At 44.7% G+C, this 19,738-nt stretch overlaps 1 protein-coding gene across 1 annotated transcript in view; it reads right to left on the bottom strand.

Annotated features, from left to right (window-relative positions):
- PTGFRN (prostaglandin F2 receptor inhibitor) overlaps positions 1-19,738 on the bottom strand; it is a 104,365-nt gene that overhangs the window by 6,872 nt on the left and 77,755 nt on the right. Inside the window, exons 7-8 of the mRNA XM_075909226.2 lie at positions 13,445-13,552; positions 4,613-4,918 (exon numbers count right to left, since the gene is read on the bottom strand). Coding sequence (XP_075765341.2) covers positions 4,613-4,918; positions 13,445-13,552 — 414 coding nt within the window. The remainder of the gene's footprint in view (positions 1-4,612; positions 4,919-13,444; positions 13,553-19,738) is intronic.

The raw sequence follows: 19,738 nt of genomic DNA, 5'->3' as shown, positions 1-19,738 counted from the left end.
CTGATCCAATAGAAGGAACCTGAGGGTAAAGTAGTGCACACATTCTCCTTTCACGTGTTTCAACGCGGAGATGGCACCTGGCCCAAACCCAAGATAGCAGGACACAGGTGTCTCCCTTTCACTGTTCTACTTGAACAAGAAGAGGAAGAGGTATGTGACGGGGTGGCCCCGCCCCGCACTCAAGCCCAGGGAAACCACCTGGGGCCAGGGGCGGAGAAGGCCCCAACCACACAGCCCTACTGGGCATGCTCCAAAGGGAGCAGAGGTACAAAAGGCTGCTGACCTGCTCAGAAAGGGCAGACTGCGGCCCGAGCAGGAGCTAGCGACCACTGGCCAGAGAGGGAGTCGCCGAGGGAGCCGAGCATGCTGCTGCCGGGACCTCCGCCGGGCTCGGCCCCAACGCCGGAGCCGCCGACCGACCACCCGCGACCCGAGTGCCGGACCGGACTCCGCCAACTCTGCAGCTGCCAGGGGGAGGACCACTACAGCCCGTCGACCGACGCCGACAGGTGGGACCGCGGCAGGCTGCGAGCAGGGGGTAGGAAGCGACCCAGGGCAGGGAGCTGTAGAAGCCCCTGAGGGCTCGGGGCGTTGCGGGGAGGAGGCCCCGCCGAGCCAGTGGTGGGAACCACCCGAAACTACTAGGGCCCTTGGTCGGGGTCCGGTGGAGAGGGAGGGCCCGGACCCCCCTACCCCTGCGGCCCGAGACCCTGGCAAGTGGGGAGCAGGGTAACAAACCCTGAACTGAGGACTAGGCCACTGGGCCGTATTTCCCCTAAGAGGGGGGCAGTGTACTTTGAGGGCTAGACCCAGACGGGCCGAGTTAGGCCCCGGATGGGGGTGGCAACCCCGAGACAGGGGCGAGCCCCCCGACACATGGTGGAGAACGTGGGCACGCGACCCCGCCCCTGGGCAGAGGGGCTGGCAAAGGGGGTTGGTAGACCAGGGCAGAGAGGGCCCCAGAGACAGAGGAGGTGGCTGCGGACCTGGCAACAGCAGTACGACAGGGGCGAGCCCCCCGACAAGGTACAACACACAGATGCAGTGTTATGTGCTTTTCCGTCTCCTGTAGAATGAGGCAGTGGGGGGCATGCATGGTGAAAAGTAGTTTGTGTAGTACACAGGGACATTTTTTATCTTCCTGAGAGAGCTTGATGAAACTTCCAAGGGGTAACTCTTGAATCTTCTCCCTATGGTTTTTGAGGCGTCTGCCTTATTTTGTCCATGGTAGGACACTCTCCCCTGTCACTCCATGATGACTTTGGCAGGCACCATTGCAGTAATCAGGCTAACGGAATATGGGTCTCCAGGACTTCAGGATACTAGCTAGCTGATGCATTTTCTGGGCCTCTGTGATCCTCAAGAGCAAGGTATCCACTATAATCACTGCCACCTGGGGGAGTTAGTGCCATTACTCAGTGCCATTGCCCTGTACTCTGATTCCCACACCTTCCCCCTTAGTGGTCCACAGTCAACCTGGCTGCTTCTGGAGAGCAGTGCTCTCCAGAGGTGTTCCAGAGAATAAGGGAGGGGAATTCTGAGATCTTTTCCTTTTCGTTGTGGCTGTACAATGTGATATCACTGTTTTATCTGTAGCTGAGACGTTTACTGGGTTCCCCCTCCACACCAGCCCTGATGAGGAAGAGAGAAAGAAGAGGACTAAGGAGGACACATTCAGAGATCATGAAAGTTAGTGGTGCAGCAGACCACGAACAGAGGGCCTGGAGGGTGAATATTGCAAACAGCTTGGAGAAGGAACGAGTAGGCAGGAGAAAGACACAGGAGTCCCAGCAGGAAAAGAAAAGATTTTCACTGGGACATACTGGAAATTCTCAGCTAGCAAACAAATGCTGCAGACTCTTGTTAGCCTACAGATCCAACGATCATGGGCTCACTTTTCTTTACACACAGTGGAGACCTTCATTTCAGCAGCTTCCAAAATTCCATCTTGCATCAGTAGCTACATCCCTACCCCTCCACAACAGGGGACAATAAGGAAAACCACAGTTTCACATACACTGACCTCTGTGTGAAAGCCAGCATTGATTGCCAGGCATGGACATGAATGTTTCCACCATTCTAATTTCAAAGTTCTCTTTGTTAGTTTTATTTTATAATTTCACGTTATTGTTTGGCCATGTTTTGGGTATACAACACATTTTTATTTCTTGGCAGTATAATTAATCTTTGTTACTTCATCACGTTCTGCAGTACTGTCCAGTGGCACTCAAAGCACATACCAGAGTCACAGATTTAATAAGTTGTGTGAAACACCCAATGTAATAATTATAGAAGTATAATTTATATCACATAATTCATCAGTTCAGAATAAGATTAATACAAAGGTATACCAAGCGCCACACAATTCCTGACAGCAGCCAAAAGGTCAGGGCCAGGCAGAGCACAGATGACCACACTGCTATGCCTGATGGTTAAAATGCTCTTTCAAGGCTTCCCTCAGCTACATAGCTCCACACTGACCTCTTCCACTGGTGCTTGTGCCTGGATGTTCAGAGTCAGCCAATAGCTGCTCTCTCTCAGTCTTCCATCCCAGCAGCAATTTCCCCCCCCCCCCCCGTCCCGTCTCATAGGTATTATGCAGGAGATAGCAGGCAGCTATAATCATAGAGATTTTTTTTCCAATTTAGAGAGTAAACACTGCCAACATCCTTTCCATCTGCCAAAGGCTCATTTAACTGTCACTCTGCGCCTGCTGAGCTGGCAGTCTTTCTTTGGACCTGTCAAAGTGGACAGCATACACCTTCAAGAGCCGAGGAGCAAAGGGTGGGCTGGGTCCCCTGAAATCACTATTACCATTTGACAATGCTGAAAGGTCAATCTGCCTGTCTGGAAAAAGTGTCCCTGTTGCATCTTTCTGAATAATCCTGTGTTTTTAAAGACAGAAGAATCATGAATGTTCCCTAGCCAGCCCAAATGGATACGAGTGAAGCATCTCCAGAAATCCACAAATGCTTGCATGAATTATAGAAAAGTTAGCCCTTTCTGTCCATGTACTTTGTGCCAAGAAGGAAGGGCTGGAGCCAAAATTGGGATATTTATGTTGAAGTCCACAAACCCATAACTGGAAATCCATCCATGGTGTTCTGCACGTTGCCCAGAGTCACACCGTCCTGCAAACCAGGATACAATTGATGGTTCTACAGACTTGCATGAAAGTGGCCTCCCCACTGCGGATTTTCCAGTCCCAAAATTAGTTCCCACAGATTGGCAGCAACTTGGCACTGCAAGTCCCCATAGTGTTATCACCACTCACTTCTCAACTGTCAATGCAGCTCTCATTCTGGTGTCCCGACACTGGATTGTGGGCGCCAGCTCAGTGCACAGGTGCAGGAACATAGCCTGTCCCATCTGAAAGTTCAGCAAACTTGGCTCATCGACCCAAATCTTCATTATGATGTGATCCCGCTAGCAAAAGCTTGGCTTTCAAGCTCAGAAGCAGCACTCCACCATATGTACCTGCTCTGTGAATGCCCCCAGCAACCCTGAGATTTTTTTTTTTTGCCGTGCCCCTTAGTAACCTGCCCTCAAAGAAGTCTTCCTGTCCCCCGTCGTTGCAGTATTTCCTGCAGCTTTGCAAATACCAGAGGATCGTTCATTCTGTATTTGTGACATTAGTCCATGGCTGTGCAGGCTCCATGGTTCTGTCAAAGATGGCCAATACTTACAAGGGCTGTGTGGGTTTGTAAGATTTGTTTTTAAACAACACAAAACTGATGCACTAGAGATGACATCATGGGATGAGAAAGTCGAATGATGGGAACTAGATCTTTTGCCTGGTTCCTCACGTGTGTGCCCCACAGTTAATCATGAAAATTCCCTTAAAGGCACTGTGCCAGAATGCAGTGCATAGTACACAGGGATACCTACCTCTGGGGCACCACATTTTGCATCAATACAAGCTCTCCTGGTGCTGTGCGCACAGCACCAACATAAGCAGCCATGTACGCACAAGGCACATACTAACTGTGGTGTCTTTACTTGGATGGAACCAAAGTTTGTAGTGTAGACATGGCCTAATATTTCCTATGCATGGTCAGCAACAGGGCTAGTTTACACTGTAAAGCATGTTGAGTGACTTGATTAAAACAGGCTAGAGATGTGCAAAGTATCTGGCTTCTCAATGGATTTGGAAACGGCAAAGCTTCGCTTTTACAACCAGGAGACATTTGGGCCTGAACACATTGTAAGATCAGGAATTAAAAATGTAACATGTAACAGCAAATGTAAAATATAAAGCGAACTGGGTACTTTTCATATTTAGAGGCAGTTGCAGAGCACTTACAAGGTTTTCTAGTTCTATATCAACACACATTAAGTACTTGGGATTACACATGTTTTATCATCAGTATTGGGTAAATAGCAGTAATAGTAACTGCTATTACTGATACCTTCCATCCCCAAGTATATAGATGGACTATGATATGCCCTGTGCAGCCATCTGCTGCAAAAAGGAGGAGGTTATCATGCAAGGGCCTCCAATGTGTGTGGCAGGTGTAGAATGGGGAACAGCTGGTCCCTCAGGGTTCCAAGAGGGGTGTAGCAAGTACATTCCCCAGTCACAACATGGAAAAAAAATCTCTAAAATTCTTACCATCCATTTTCACAGATATGAATATGGGCTTGGATTTGATCTCTGGTTCCCGCTGCCAAACACCGGTGGCTGAGCGTACCCAAGGGGTTACTGAGCAGTAATGGTTGCCAAAGTCCTGGTCCTCAGAGCCATGCACCCGCAGCCGGAACTCCATGGGGCTAATCCTCTCTAGGCTGACATCACTGCTCCAGTTCCTCCTGGCCTGGGATACGATTCCTTGCCGATCCAATGAAGCTAGCAAGACAGGGGGTCTGTCTAATGCAAAGGAGTGCACAGCAAACCAGGAGACGTCAAAGGCCAAATCATCTGAGTTGGAAGACAAACAGGATTTGTCAAATACAGTGAGCTCTGAAGGATATTTACAGTGGCACTTAGTCAGCAAAGGGGCATAGTGCAGTGTCTCTGACCATAAAGGAGCATTATACACAAATGACTGAAAATACAGCACTGATTTTTTTTCCTTGTACACTCTGCTCTTTGCGCACTCACCACTCCAGCACAGACTGAGTAAATCGCATAAGACAGGGGTGGGGAACCTCAGGCCTAGGGGCCAGATGCAGCCCTCGGTTTGCCTGGATCTGGCCCCCGAGGCTCAGGGCCCTCCCCCCAGCATTGGGGAGCCTGCACTGGTGCTCCACTGCCCCCGCTGCCCTACCGCAGGACTGGAACACACAAATCTACTAGGATGCCCCCCCCCCCCCACCTCTAGTGGGCAAGGGGAATGTGGTGAGTGTCTCTCTCCTCAGTCAGGGGCCACATCAGTGAGGGGCACATTTTTGTTTTGTGTGGTTTTTTTCTTTTCACTTGTGTGAAGCCCCTGACAGATTTTTTCCATGGGTGAGTGGCCCCTGACCCAGAAAAGGTTCCCCACTCCTGACAGAAGAACTGCAATGCAGGTGGTATCATGACTGTATGAATTCCAAAACAGTTATCTTCTTTTCTGAACTGACCACACACACAAGGAAGACTATTACTGCAGGAAGCTCTAAAAAGGCTGGAATCAATATTTGGCATTTATCCTGAGAATGCTATCTAATTACAACATGGAGATGGCAGGAGTCCTGGGCACTTACTCTAGTAGGAGTAGCAAAAAGAGAGGAGTCAAGTGTTAGGACACTGGTGGAGAGGGTGGGGCTTTTTTCAGGGGTGGCAGCAAGAGATTGTTAGCAACTGGGAAGGGCTGTCAGTTGGACCATTGGAAGGGTACTGATAGGGTGTCTACTTGGGGACAGAAGTGGCTGGCAGACGGAAGAGTCTGACTGGGGTGCTCTAATACAGAGTAGCATATGTGCATTTAGCAGCTGAAGAGAAATTGGATTAAAATATGGTCAACACACAGGCTTAGCAACTAAGGGAGAGAGGATACATTGTGCAAGTAATTGTTGGGAGGATAAGGGAGTCATGAAGTCGGGTTGGGGTACAACTATAGGAAGGTTATGGATAGTTGGGAGAGGAGCAGGGTTACTGTAGATTTTTCGATTTTGTCTTTTCCCCCACAATCTTAAATTGAAATCTCAAATTTTATTTCACAACGGAGTTTTTGCCAAGCAAGCCGTGTAGCTGGGCAAGACATCTGTATCTCCCACATGATTAAACTCAAGCACAAGGGCTGAGGAGTAGAATGCTAGAAGTTTGCTAGTGGGCAACGGTTTTCAAACAATGTCGTTGACTTTGACTCATTCCTCATGCTTGCAGAGCAGCCAGAAGTCTCTCCTCTAAAATGACAGCCTCCCAATGGTAGTTAGTGTGCTCAACATAAAAAGAGAGGTTTTCAGGTACTACAGTGATGGATATGTTAGACTCGCTCTTAAAAACTTACGATATCACAAAATATTTGCCTTCATAACCTGCCCATGATCTAGCCCATGTTTCTTCCACAGTTTTACTTTAATTATGTGTCATCAGGGACTATGTCTTGCACATGTCGTTCTTGCAAGGAGATAATCTACCAAGTGACTTTGTAGTGACTTCCACCTCTAACACTGGTTGACAGGTAGTCAGAGTCCATCAGTACAACCCTCCCTTTCTGTGCTCATACAAGATCATACTGATCCAGTTAGCAGTTCCGTACTTTTAACCCTATTAGGCTGGAAGCTGAGGATGCAGTTTAATCACTTCAACAACCTCTATGTTAATGGCCCAGCAGGTTAGAAAACCAGCATGGCTGCTATTATGTGAGTAATACAGAGAAAGCTCCTAAAGAAAGAGGCTATAAAAAACCATGATTGAACACAAGTTTGCCTAAAGCCCCTGCTGAAGATGGATCCCATCTGACAGCAATAACTAGATAGTCTCAATCTGTGTACAGGGATGATAGGAGTGGGATAGATTATCCTCTACCTGACCTATCCACAATGTCAGAAAGATAAGCAGGAGGGGGTCTAATGCCATTTCCTTGATCACCAATGTCAGGGACTTTACCCTGAGGTGTGCTAGCCTGTGTGCTCTAGACAATACACAGCACACATACAATACTCTTCTTATCTAAGCAATCAATAGCCCACACTGTCAGAGGAAAACGGTGTGAATTCTTCTTACCACACAAATGCCTCAGACGCAGTGTTGGCTAGCATGGCTTTGAGTGCAATGTGTTGGCTAGCATGGCTTTGAGTGCAATGAGTAGGGATGTTAAATAATGGTTAATTAGCTATTCGAGTAGTTGATGAAATTCCTCTCAACTACTTGACTAGTCGATAAGAGGGGGTGCTAGCTACCCCTGCTGTGGCTCTGAAGTTTAAAGGTAGTAAGATCCACCAGGCTCTTACTACATTTAATGTTCAGAGCCGAAGTGGAGTTAACTCTCAGGGCCAGTGCAAGCTGGAACTGAACAATCCCGGCTTGTGCTGGCTCTGGGACCACTGCAGCTCTGCCTCCCCTGCCCTGCCCCCACATCGTGGAGATGGTGTTGGGAGGAACCAGCTTTTAAGCCCGCCTCCCCCCAAGCATGGGCTCCTGCTTCCCCTCTCCTGCTGCCTCTGATATAGAGGCAGCAGGGATGAAGGGAAGTGAGTTTTTAAGTAGTCACTTGACTATTCGCTTACATCCCTACAGGTTGAACCTCTCTAATCCAGAACTCTCTTGTCCAGAAACATCAATCGTCCAGAATGATTTTAGTTAGCCAGATATCCACTTTTCATGGGTGTGGCCAAGTTTCCTGTGGTCCCATAACATTTGTTTAATATGATTAATTGCCCTGGAAGTACCCATAAGCTGGGTTGAAATAAGTAGCAGGAGCAGATAAATGCTATGGAATAAAATGTCCCAGAAACAAGGGAAAGGCAGCAATAATGGCACACTATATAAGCAACACAGACACTGGCATCTCCAATAGTTCATTCACACAGTGAATTCAATATACTGATTGCAATAGTGTTGAATACCAGAAGATGGCCAGGAACTCCATAAAAGTCCCCGGCATGTATTGCAGAAGGAAAACATTACCCAACCCAAATTGGGGATTAGTTTATGCTCTGAAGCACGATTGTTGGCAGATAGTCCTTGTAGATTACTTCTACTTCCTGTAACTGTAGAAGCTACTTGTAGTTTCTCAGGGTAGCCTCTTGGCTCCCCTGAAATGAAATGCAAAATTCACATTTGTATCAATAGGGTGAGGATTTCACCCTCTGTCTTGCCTGCTCCCTTCACCACCAGTGCGCCCCTCATTCTGCACCTGAAGTGACCACATTTAGGGTAAGAGTTGCATCTCCACAGCCCAGTCAGTTCTTGACCTCTGCAAAGACTACTAAAAAGGGAGCCTGTTAATTTCAAAAGTGGTAACGGGCACTGGTCTACAAGTAGCCAAACTGAGAAGCACCCACTCATTTCAAAGATCATTAAGACAGCCATCTGCTTTTTTATTTTTGCCTCCACCAAGCTGGGTTGAGTTTGAAACTGAGACCCAAGATAACACGTCCACATATCCTGCACCCAGTCCCTAAAGACATACCCATAAATTCCTCTTACCTCCACATACAGACAAGCGTGATCCAGTTATATGGTATGAACACCTGGACATTCTCCAGGATAAATTATATAAAAAAATGACATAGCTCTGACTCACTGCCTTCCCCCCAATCTCACATGGTTACTCTTGCTGAATAAGATTTAAACAAACTCATTCTTTTACCATCTCAGGCAAGTTCATATCCTTGAAGAATTGTTTTCTGTTTAAAAATATACTGTTAATTTGAGGGTCTCTTTTTTCTTCCATGCAGAGATAATGAGCTGAAAGTTACAAGATCTTACCGTCATTTTGAGAATGTGAGATCTATCTTTTGCAATTACACCATGACATAATAGTATTATGCCAACATATCTTATTAATCAGTATACACAGTGCGCAATTAGTGACTCGGTACTGACACACACAGAGAATCAGAGGGCGAGTTTGGCTGCCTGCGAGATTTCCTTGTTACTATATCCCTTGAAGGGGCTCTGTGCCAAAGTCATTTGCTTTATTCCTAAGTTCTGTGTGATTTTTCACATTACAAAATATTGAGCAATTTAGCAACAGCAGGACATGAATTTGCTCTCTAAAGATTAGTGGCAAATATGTCCAGCTGCTCCCAGGATCTAATAAATATGCTGTTTAATTGAAATATTTGGTTATACACTGGCATCCCCAAAAGCAAGAAAATCTTTCTTCCGTTCTTATGTCATTTGTTCATATTTACTATCAATTTTAATTAGGGAACAAAAAGCATCTCCATTTTTGGATCAATGGAACAGATTATCATCACCCCAAATTCACTGTCATTCTTCCCACATCTACCATCCAGACTTATAATAGTTGATATCCGGCACCAGGAAGAAAGAAGGTAAAAGCTCCCTGAGATATTATGCAGGAGAAATATAACACCTCAGAGGCAAATCCAGGAGGCTGCTGATCCCTCTGGGAGACGAAACTCTCAGGTCCTTTTTATAGGTCTACTGATGTGGGGGTGTCCTGCTTTCTCTCTCCAGGCTGGCTAGAATAATCAACATGTAAGGCACATCTTTATGCATATTCCAATTTGACACACAGGACTAAGCTGTCTGGGTTTTAAGCTACTTTCCTGGCCAATCAGTTCTCAGGACAGTGAATCCTATTCCTAAGCTCAACTACTAGGCACCATGCACTTCCACTTGATAGAATGGAGCTCTTTTAGCATCTTGTGATTGTGCTGGATCGCAATTTTGAAACCCTTTTTGTTTACTAAATTCAAATGAGGTTGAATAGAGCTTCCTAGAGAGTTGAGAGTACCACTTCAAGACAGAGAAACAAGCTGCCTTTGTTAATTTTCCAGGCCACTCACTAGGTCTTTCTGAAGCACATAAAACTACTCTTTCAAGGAGAGGCCATAACACTCTCAAGTACCTGAGAACACAGGCCCACGAAGGAGTCATTTGGGAGACATCGGTTATCTGGTAAGATTGAGAATTTGTACAGAACTAATAGAAGAGACTTCACTGTTGGGGCACGGCAGGCACTACCTTACAGAAAGTAATAAAAAAAAATCTTTCATTTGAATTCAGTGCACCAACCACAGCTATTAAACTCACAGAATCGCTCTCCCAAATGAAGACTCTAAAAGGGACAGATGTTCCAGTCTCCCAGCTCTCCACAATATACGCTCCATGAGAGGGATCAAAGCAGTTGCAGTACTTCTTTAAATAGTATTGCAACCAGAGCACAGCACTGAGGGGCATATCCACAAGTGCCTTTAATGACGACTAAGCTTTCAGCTAGTTAAGAGAAGTGACACTGCCCCAGGTAAGTCTGACTTAGAACCAGTAGTATTATAATTCTCTAATTGAGCCTGGGTGTTACCAAAGGAGGACAGACTGACAGATAAAGTGAAAGGCACCAGCTTCTCTCAGCACGGCAAGTATTTCAAAATCTTCCTGTAAGTACTTTGCACAGGTGGCTATGAGAATTCAGGACTATGTGAATAGATCACCTCTGATGTTTCTCTCCTTTACCCAGCGAAATATAAACATCTATTAGAATTGTACACATAATGAAAGAGAGCTGCAAAGCTCAAATAAAAATAGTTCAGCACAAATCTGGGCTTAACGCCCACATCAACATGCCTGCCCCCTTAAAAAAATCCTCTGAAATCCACTGGCCCTTCTGTGTTCATAAGAGATAACATAGAACGAACAATTCTGCAACCTCAGAGACTAAAACAGCAAGTATTTATGATTGAGAACTGATTTCTATGATATCCCAGTAGATACTGGTTGGCTATGGGTGATGTGCATGTTAAACTGACAGCTGGTGGAGTGGTGATGTCTGTTCCACTTTCATTTAAATTCCCACATCATGGGGAGCAGAGGAAGACCTGTACTATGTTTTCCATTTATCTCAAGGAAACTCAAACTCTCCCCCTCGTCAACCCAGGGAATACATCAACTCTTGCTACATGTACTTAATGCTGGTTTTCCCCAGATTGCATGTTAGTTCTAATTTGGAAGGCATCCCCACTAGTTTGGAGGGCATCCCCATTTCACAGTCTATGCATCTCTGCTAAGACTAGGTTATTAATTCCAGTTATTAATTTTGCAATATGCATATATCTCCCTAAAGACAGGACAGACCACCTATAGGCCAAAATGTATTAGACTCCCATCCACAAGTCCATCAGAGGCCTGAAGAGGCACCGGTTTCTCAAACATTTCTGAAAGGCCCAGATGTGGCTTTTCCATGATGCAGATGGGGATTGGTTTGAATCCCAAAAGAGATATGCACAGACCACTGACTAAGTCACTTGGACACCTGTCTCAATTCCACACTGAGTCATTCCCTACTGTACAAGTTGAATACAGATCTGTTTGCCCAGTTGTTAAAGACATAAGGAACTCTGGAAACAGAGCATTGCCAAGTACAACGAGACGACTCCCAAAAGTAGGATCGGTTACAAAGATCTTCAGTGTTCAGATACTAGAAATTCTGCACTGATTGCTCCCGGTGACAAGGACATTTCTAGTTCTCAGCACTGCCACCTACCCAATAAGCATCGCAACCTGCAACGAGACTGCACTGTTCATAGCTTGGCCATAGAGAAGAGGTCACTAAAACTCTGCTCTCTACCATCCATGTCTGGATGCCTCTAATCTCCTATTCTCCATGTACCCCCCAAACAATCATAAATTAAACTTCACTACAACAGACATGGACTGGCCTCCTTATTGGAAATCTCAGGGGCATGATGGATTGAAAATGAGCCATGGAGACTATAGTGTTCACTGACACCTAGGGCTGCTGCATAGCACAGTAAGGACAGATGGGGCACAAAAAGAACACAATTAAATTGCTAAAGGCCATGCCCATTCTCCAGAGCTATCAATCTTGTCAACATGAAAGTTTGTTCAACTTTCTCCCCCATCAATCACTTCAAATAAATCACTCAAACCAGGCATCCACAATTCCCACTACAGTTTTCACTCATTTTTGCAGGCACCACAGAGCAGTAATTCAGCAGACTGCTTCCCCACTGCATTTGCTTCTTTATTCATAAATACCTGGCTAGCCTGGAACTTTATAAGGTGACAGGGTCTTGATCGGGGGTGGGCAATAAATGGCCCATGAGCCAAATGTGGTTCACCACTGGTGGGCCACCAGATGCTTTATTTACGGGCACTCCCAGAGGTATGGCCATTTGCAGATCTCATTGGCTGCAGTTTGCTGTTTCTGGTCAATGGGAGCTGTGTCAAGCAGTGGTTCAGCCCGTGCCACTTTCCGCAGCTCCCATTGGCAAGGAACAGTGAACCACAGCCACTGAGCGCTATGAGAAGCCATACATACTGCAGACACTCAGGTAAATAAAGCATCTGGTGGCCTGCCATGGCAAACCCTGTACAGCTGATGGGAAACTTATTGCCTGTCTCTGGGATTGACTAGCTTTTGGAATGCCATGTCCCATACTTCTCAACTAATAAATTTATTCTTCATTTTGGAGAAGCATCATGCTTACAGAGATCATGGGTATCACATGCCAGTTTAGATAACAAATAGGAACAAATGAAAGAGAAAAGAAACCAAGCAAAACCTTCACCAAAAACTGCACTAAACCTGTTTTTTTAACCTGTCTGAGTTCTCAAAGCAGATATAAATAGTTTAAAGCCACTCTCATAGTATTTTTGCCCCAAACCAGAGGAGCCAAGCTAGTGCCAAGCAAACATCTGAATTCGGGATGCTTCTCTGAACCTTGCCGCTTTTCTAGGGATGCGTTCAGTATATACTTCCTGCCACATTAGTAACGAAGAGAGTACATTATTTCTTGGCATTTCATACAAAAGCTCCTGAACCAGAAGCTGGCTCATCATTAAAGAGATCAGTAATGAGAGAGGGTCTTTATCATCTTGGCTAAACTTTATATCTTGTTTTTACAATTTGAAAGTAAGTTTAGTGTTGGGCAAAGAGTGCTAAATTGACATGTGGAGATTTAATGACTATCCACAGAAGAGAGAGTTTTTCCCACACTGCCCTGCTAACAAACCTCAATCCTAAGGGTGTCTGGGCCCAAAGCCTATTTGATCTTTTGACTTTTTGCTGAGACTGCCAGCAATGGGGTCAGTTAGGGCAAACAGAAATGGAGGTTTGTGATGAGGACATCCCTTCACTAGGATATGAAATGAGACCCTACCAGTTTGTTTTATATTTACACAGATAACAGTTTGGCCTATATCTTCCATATCCTCCATTGCTTTGCTTAGCATCGTGGGGCTTTGTGGTGTTTCTTGATTTCTAGAACTATTTAAATAGTATCCCCGTTGCTAGTGTTGTACGGGTCAGTGAAGGTAATTGAATTGTTTCCAAAAACAAAAACAAAATGAAGATCAATAAGGTACCTGGCTCGAGTGCCGCTCCTTCGATGGTGACAATGCAGAGCAGATCCGCCAGCTCACCCTGGTAAATCGTCGGGTAGTCCGAATGCACTGAGACATTAAACACGGGACCTAAAAGATAACAATTTAACATTTATTCAGACAGCAGATTAGTCATGTGACATCACTTACACATTTTTTAGGACATTGAATTTCCTGTTCGTCATCAGTATAAAGTACCAATTACCAGCTCTGAAATCCTCTATTGATTCAGCTACAGTATGGCTGCAGGAGTTTACCCCACACTGTTCTCTGCCAACTTGTCTCCCGCCTGTCCTAGAGGCTGCCCCCTATTGAGCCCAAAAATGAATTTGGTGTCCTTCATCTGTTGGGTCTTGATCCTCTTCCAGTTAGATTGCAAGAGCCCCTGACGTGTGAGATATGAGCATTTCTGTTAGGAACTGAAGAAAGACCAACTTACCTCTCAGAGCACATACATTTTTATTATATGGCCACAATTCCATATGGTTATTATAAGGGAAGGGTCCTGGCTCTAACATACATGATTTCTTCTATGATCGTAGGCAAGTCAAAACATGTGTGTCAGAATTCCTTCAGCTGCACAATGATGGTAATATGGTTATACCCTCACTGGACAGTAGTAAGGTGCTTAGCTACTACCGAGATGTGCACCACACACTTCTGACCAATACGAAATCCATGGTGCAAGATTAATGACAGAGTCATGGCACTTCACATTACTAGTACTCTACCTCTTTTGTAAGCAGAAGACAGAAGGACAAATATCTGACTATCCCATAATATGAGTCCTCCATTAAAAAAAGGGTTCGCCTAACAAAGAGATGAGAAACCAGACAGTATAGTCTACAGTTCTTTCCATTATCATCTGTGGTCTAGTCCCTACTTTAAATCCAACAATCTTCATAACTCTTGAAGACTCCCATCAGGTTTTGAACGGGAAACCTCTTAGGAAGATCCAAGTTTCTGCAAAAAGCTGTATTAGGAACTACGTAGATTGTGCTTTTTCTGCTAGTCACTACTGCACCAATGCTCTGTGGTGGAATTAGGGCATCGTGCCACTGGCAGTGTAGCTTTTTGGTTAATTTACTGAATACCACAGGGGCTGATTATTGGTAGTCCGCAGAGATTACAGAACACTTATTACAAGAGCCAAAATTCCAATGAACATGAAGCAACGACTTTGAGGCTTCCTAAATTCCCCCCCCCCCCCCCCGCCTTCATTTCAAATGGGTATAATTTTCTTTACTTTCTGTTAAACTATAGTGCAGTTAACTTTCCCATCATTCCTCTACCCCGGCCCCCCAAAATGGCTGCATTTCAGCAGTGATGAAGCAACATCAACTTAAGTAAATTTATGAAACCACTTTCTCATAAAAGGCATTATATAAAAGTGTAAACGTCCCTGAAAACATGGAGAGACATGAACAGCAATGAAGCATTAGAAGTTGTATGAACTATCAGTTGAGACTTAAATAGTCTTATAGACCATATTTTTACAGAAATAAGAGACCCAAAATATTATGACATTCAAATACTATGGTGATGGGTGCCCTACAAATGCATTATATTACACACACATTTAAAAAGTTAACATGTTGAACCCCTCCTGCCCCACCCCTGTAAGAAAAAAGAAAGGACTATTAGCATGACCTCTTCTTCAGACTCTGTCCAAGATCCTTCTATGAAAATACAAGTTGTTTCCATTAGAGATGTTATCTTTTTAATAAAACAAATTAAGTTATTTCCTGTCAGTCTTCAGTGAGCTATGCAGCTAGAAACTAAAGATGCTAATGCACTTGTTACAAAATGAATGTTAAGTTCCATGTTCAGGTCAGCATCCCTTCGTTTGATTTTACTTAGATGTATACAACATCAAAGTCTCAGTGTATGAGATTGCTATGTTTGCTTTCATCTGAAGAAGTGAGCTGTGCCCACGAAAATTCATGAAGCCATCTACATCTTTGGTTAGTCTCTAAGGCAGGGGTGGGCAAAAGGGCCTCCATGGGCCGAATTCAGCCCTCCAAGTGGGTTGATCCAGCCCGTGGAGGCCCTGCTGCTCCCCCGCCCCCAAGACATTTGGGCCTGGGGGCAGGAGAGTGCAAGCAACTTCCTCCTGCCCTGTGAAGAGCACACTGCACTTCAAAGTGCTACGAACTCCTCACAGGACAGGAGGAGACATCACGCACTCCCCCACCCCCAAGCCCTGATTGGCCAGGGGCAGGAGGAGCGCGTGAAATTTCCTCCTCCCTTCGCCCCTCCCCCTGCCCTGCGAGGATCGCACAGCACTTCAAAGTGCTGTACATTCGTGCAGGGCGGGGGCAGGGCAAAGGAAGCTTGCAAGGAGCACATGGCACTATGAATTGCTGCACGCTCCTCGCAGGGCAGGGGTAGGGCAGGAGGAGGCTTCAGGTGCACCCCCCGCCCCCAGGCCAATCATGGTCTGGGTGCGGAGGAGCTACATGAAGCTTCCTTCGCCCTGCCCCGGCCCTGCGAGGAGTTCATTGCACTTTGAAATGCAGCATGATCTTCACAGGGCAGGAGGAAGTTTCACATGCTCCCCTGCCCCAGGCTCCAATTGGCTTGGGGGCGGGGGAAGCGCCCGAAGCCTCCTCCTGCCCTACCCCCATGTGAGGAGCACGGGGCAGGGCACAGCACAAGTGGCATGGGTGCCTAGTGGGAAGGAAGGAGGCACTCCCCCACTCCCAGACCAATCATGGTCTGTGGGTGGGGTAGCCCAGATGCATCCTCGCCCCACCCATTCTGGTTTAAGACCCGGCCAAAAATTATTGCCCACTGCTGCTTTAAGGAGCTATAGGACTATTAGTTGTTTTTTATGTTTGCTACAGTGTCACTGCCCTCCCAGAGTCAAATGTGCTGCAGTGTAGACTGAACGTGAACGGCTCCATAATAATTGACTCCTGTTTTATATGCACCCCATTTTACAATAAATAACTACAGGATTTTGGCATCAGCAAGTGGACTCCCACATCAGGTCATGTGGGAATCACTATTTCCACAGATTTTGCTATTATATTGGAAGGGAGAAGAGAATCAAGCTTGCATTCTTGTTACATTCTTCCCTAGAGACCATCAGACAGAGTGAGAGATAAGAACTGTCTGATCCTTGTCAATGTCACTTTGCCCTGCTGAGTGTTTCAGAAGCACAGCCTTGATACTCTGTGTAGGTGAAAGGGAGACTTATCAACTTGGAACATCACATGCTGTGACTTGTCATTTCTGCAGGTCACATCTGTATATTAAAGATGAGGTCATCTGGGATCCACACCATTTTATGAACATAGATTGCAGCCATCAAGTTACTAGTGCAGCTTCTCAGCTGGACAGAATCTGAGCATCTTTATCATAAAATAACTTTAAAGCAGGAGTTTAAAAGCGCTGAGGTCATAATCAGATAAACATTTTTAATCTCTTTTTTTTTCTGCTTTCAGACCAGGAGCTTGTCACCAGCATGCCCAAGTTTCTAGGGCAATACCGAAGCAACAAATAGATCTTCTTCTTCTCTACACCCATCATTTAATGATCCCATGTTCCTGTGGGTAAGCCACAGTAACCAGAGGGAAATCATTAGTCCCCTTCCAGAGTACACAACTCCTGCAAATAATCTCCACTCTGGGGAAAACTGTCCTTGGAGCACAAAAAGTTTTGGGAGAGGGGAAAGAAGAATACTACCATCCTATATTAAAAGTGCTGGACTTCAACGGATAGCCCTGAAACATTTCAGGGGCCACCATCTTCTCCCTTCATCCAACAGAATAAAAAAACACTTGGGGTTGCTTCTGTTAAACACTCTTAAGTAAGTTTTGGTGTAATAAAAAACTACTAGGTTCACAATCCTGGAAACTATTCACACAATTACGGTCTCAAGGTGGAGACAAGTGTGTCAGTGAGGCATCATCCCACTGCTTACACCAATGTGCCTCACCCCTGGCTTGAGGAGACACCTTCAGGGATAAGCTCATGGCTCACTCAATTCTTTGTCCTTCTGCAGAAGTTGCAAGTCCCTGGGGGCAATCAGTGCTCATGGTCACAGTTGTTTGTGATGTGGGCACTTAACTGGGAATTGGATGCAGATGGCCAACCGTATTTCACATAGGCCTTGCATACACCATCAAAAGGTACCAAGTTTTGGTCACCTACCAAACAGGGGCAGGATTTGTATCAGTGGCCTAGATATGAAGTGCTCGCTAACTCCCTACCAGTCTGCTGTAGCCACCAACTCTCCAGTCCTTTTTTATTTAAAAAGCAGTTGAAGGCCAAATACTACTGCCCTGATTTATGTTTCCCTGTTTAAATCAGTTGCCCTGAGTTCAGCTAATGCTTATCAGAAGATATTAGCAGGAATGAGCAGTGAACCACTCCCACAGAAAGAAGTAATGTTGTGATCTCTCAGCTAAAGCATACATAGCAAAAAAACAAAACAAAAAAAACCCACAAACCAGCCAAACCAAACCAAACCAAACAAAAACAGCCACCACCACCAACCTACCCCCTCCCCCCCCCCCCCGGCCCCAACCCTGTAGCAGGGCATTTTCCTTCCAAGGGCTCTAAGAAAAGCTCAGAGCAACAACATGCTGCTTTCAAGAATGCCTCTTCACACAGGGCACCAAAGAGAAACGTGCAACTTCTGGGACACTAGGCAAATCAGGTTGGGTTGTCCTTCCACTCGTTGCTTCAGCTTAATCTTGTTGCCTCCATTTAATACTTTAAAATAGTAACAGTCACTATTATGAGCTACAAACTGAAATTTCCATTACAGTGCAGACAAAAAACACGACTTGTTTTATAGATCTCATCAAGACCCAAATCAAGCCAAGTTTGAAATTATTATTCAGCAGGTTTAAATCTGGTACATTTAAAACTGAATTGAGTTTCCTTGAGTTAGGAAATCAATCCTATGTTTAGGCTGATTTAGGTTTGACTCAAGCTAAGAAATTCAATGAAAAAGTCTAAACATCCACTGTACAGACAAGCATTTGAGAGGAAAACTGGTTCCCTAGTTTTGAAATTAAGTTGACATTTTGTAAATCTAATTGAAATTTAAAAATCAAACCAATATCAAAGTCAGACAGCAAGCTATGGTATGTACTAAGGTAATATAAGAAACACTTGTTTTTAATTCTACTATATTATAGTTGAAAAGATTAAAAAGTGGTTATATTAAAACGCCATAAGCATAATATTGGCAAAGTTAAAATAGTTTCAACCTTCATTTTTGAAAGCTTGATTATTCAAATCCAACATTACACCATCTTGATTTTGGAACTTGGCTATTAGGGAGGAATGAGGTTAAGATAATTAAAAAACAGCCATGTTGTTTGTAAAAGTTGCTAAATGGGAATTTGTAACTTCTAGAACCAAGATCTATGTGGTTTAATTTCTTCTGAACTCTACTGTTGATTAAATCTTCTGGCCCAAATTCTGGGCCAGAGTTTAGTTCTGCTCAAAAAACAGAGTATAACTCAGTGCCCACTGTTTGAACTGACTTAGATGTTTTAAAAAAAAAAGTGAAAGCAATTTCTTCTCTCTGCATATACTGAAAAAAGCTAATGGGGTTCAAACACCATCAAAGTTTATTCTTTAGAGCTCAGATCTGTACACAAGAAATCAGGCTTGAACAAAGTTGTCTTGGTTGATTGAGTTATACTTGCATAAAACCTCTGAGTATAAGGATGGTTTTCCTTTTATTTTTAAAGATTCATATATAGAATTTAAAATAAAAACAGCTGACTTGACATCAGTCTTTCTAGATTGCTGGGTCAAGATAAAGTAAAGTGCAGAAAATTTCATTCACAAATAAATGTTTCAGAAAGTTAAAAGCAATGGAAAAAGGGATCTATAATAAAAGGTGGCGATACTTCTGGCCTTTTATATTGCATTTGAAACTGCGTTCTCAAAGCACTATATAAAAATCAAATTTAGCTTTATGCAGGCAAGTGTTACCCCTATTTTATAGATGGGAACAGTGTGACACAGAGAGGTTAAGTGACTTGCCCAAGGTAACAGTGACTCAATCAAAAAAGCAAACTAGGGATGTAAATGGTTTACTGGTAAACATCACCCTTATCAATTATACTTACTGGTTAGGGTTAACTGGCAGTGGATGGAACAGCCCCCATAACCACTGCAGGAAGTGGACCACTCCAGCCCTGCCCATTTAAGTGGTTTACAAGTTAAAGATAATGTTTAACTGATTAAATGGGATTTTACATCACTAGTAAAAGCAAGGAATTCGGTCATATTTTCTTCAACAGCCAG

Source organism: Pelodiscus sinensis, chromosome 1, assembly GCF_052426305.1.
Source record: "Pelodiscus sinensis isolate ZL-2025 chromosome 1, ASM5242630v1, whole genome shotgun sequence".
Lineage (NCBI taxonomy): Eukaryota > Metazoa > Chordata > Testudines > Trionychidae > Pelodiscus > Pelodiscus sinensis.
Note: the sequence above shows the minus strand (reverse complement) of the source record. Positions and strands in the feature narration are given on the sequence as shown.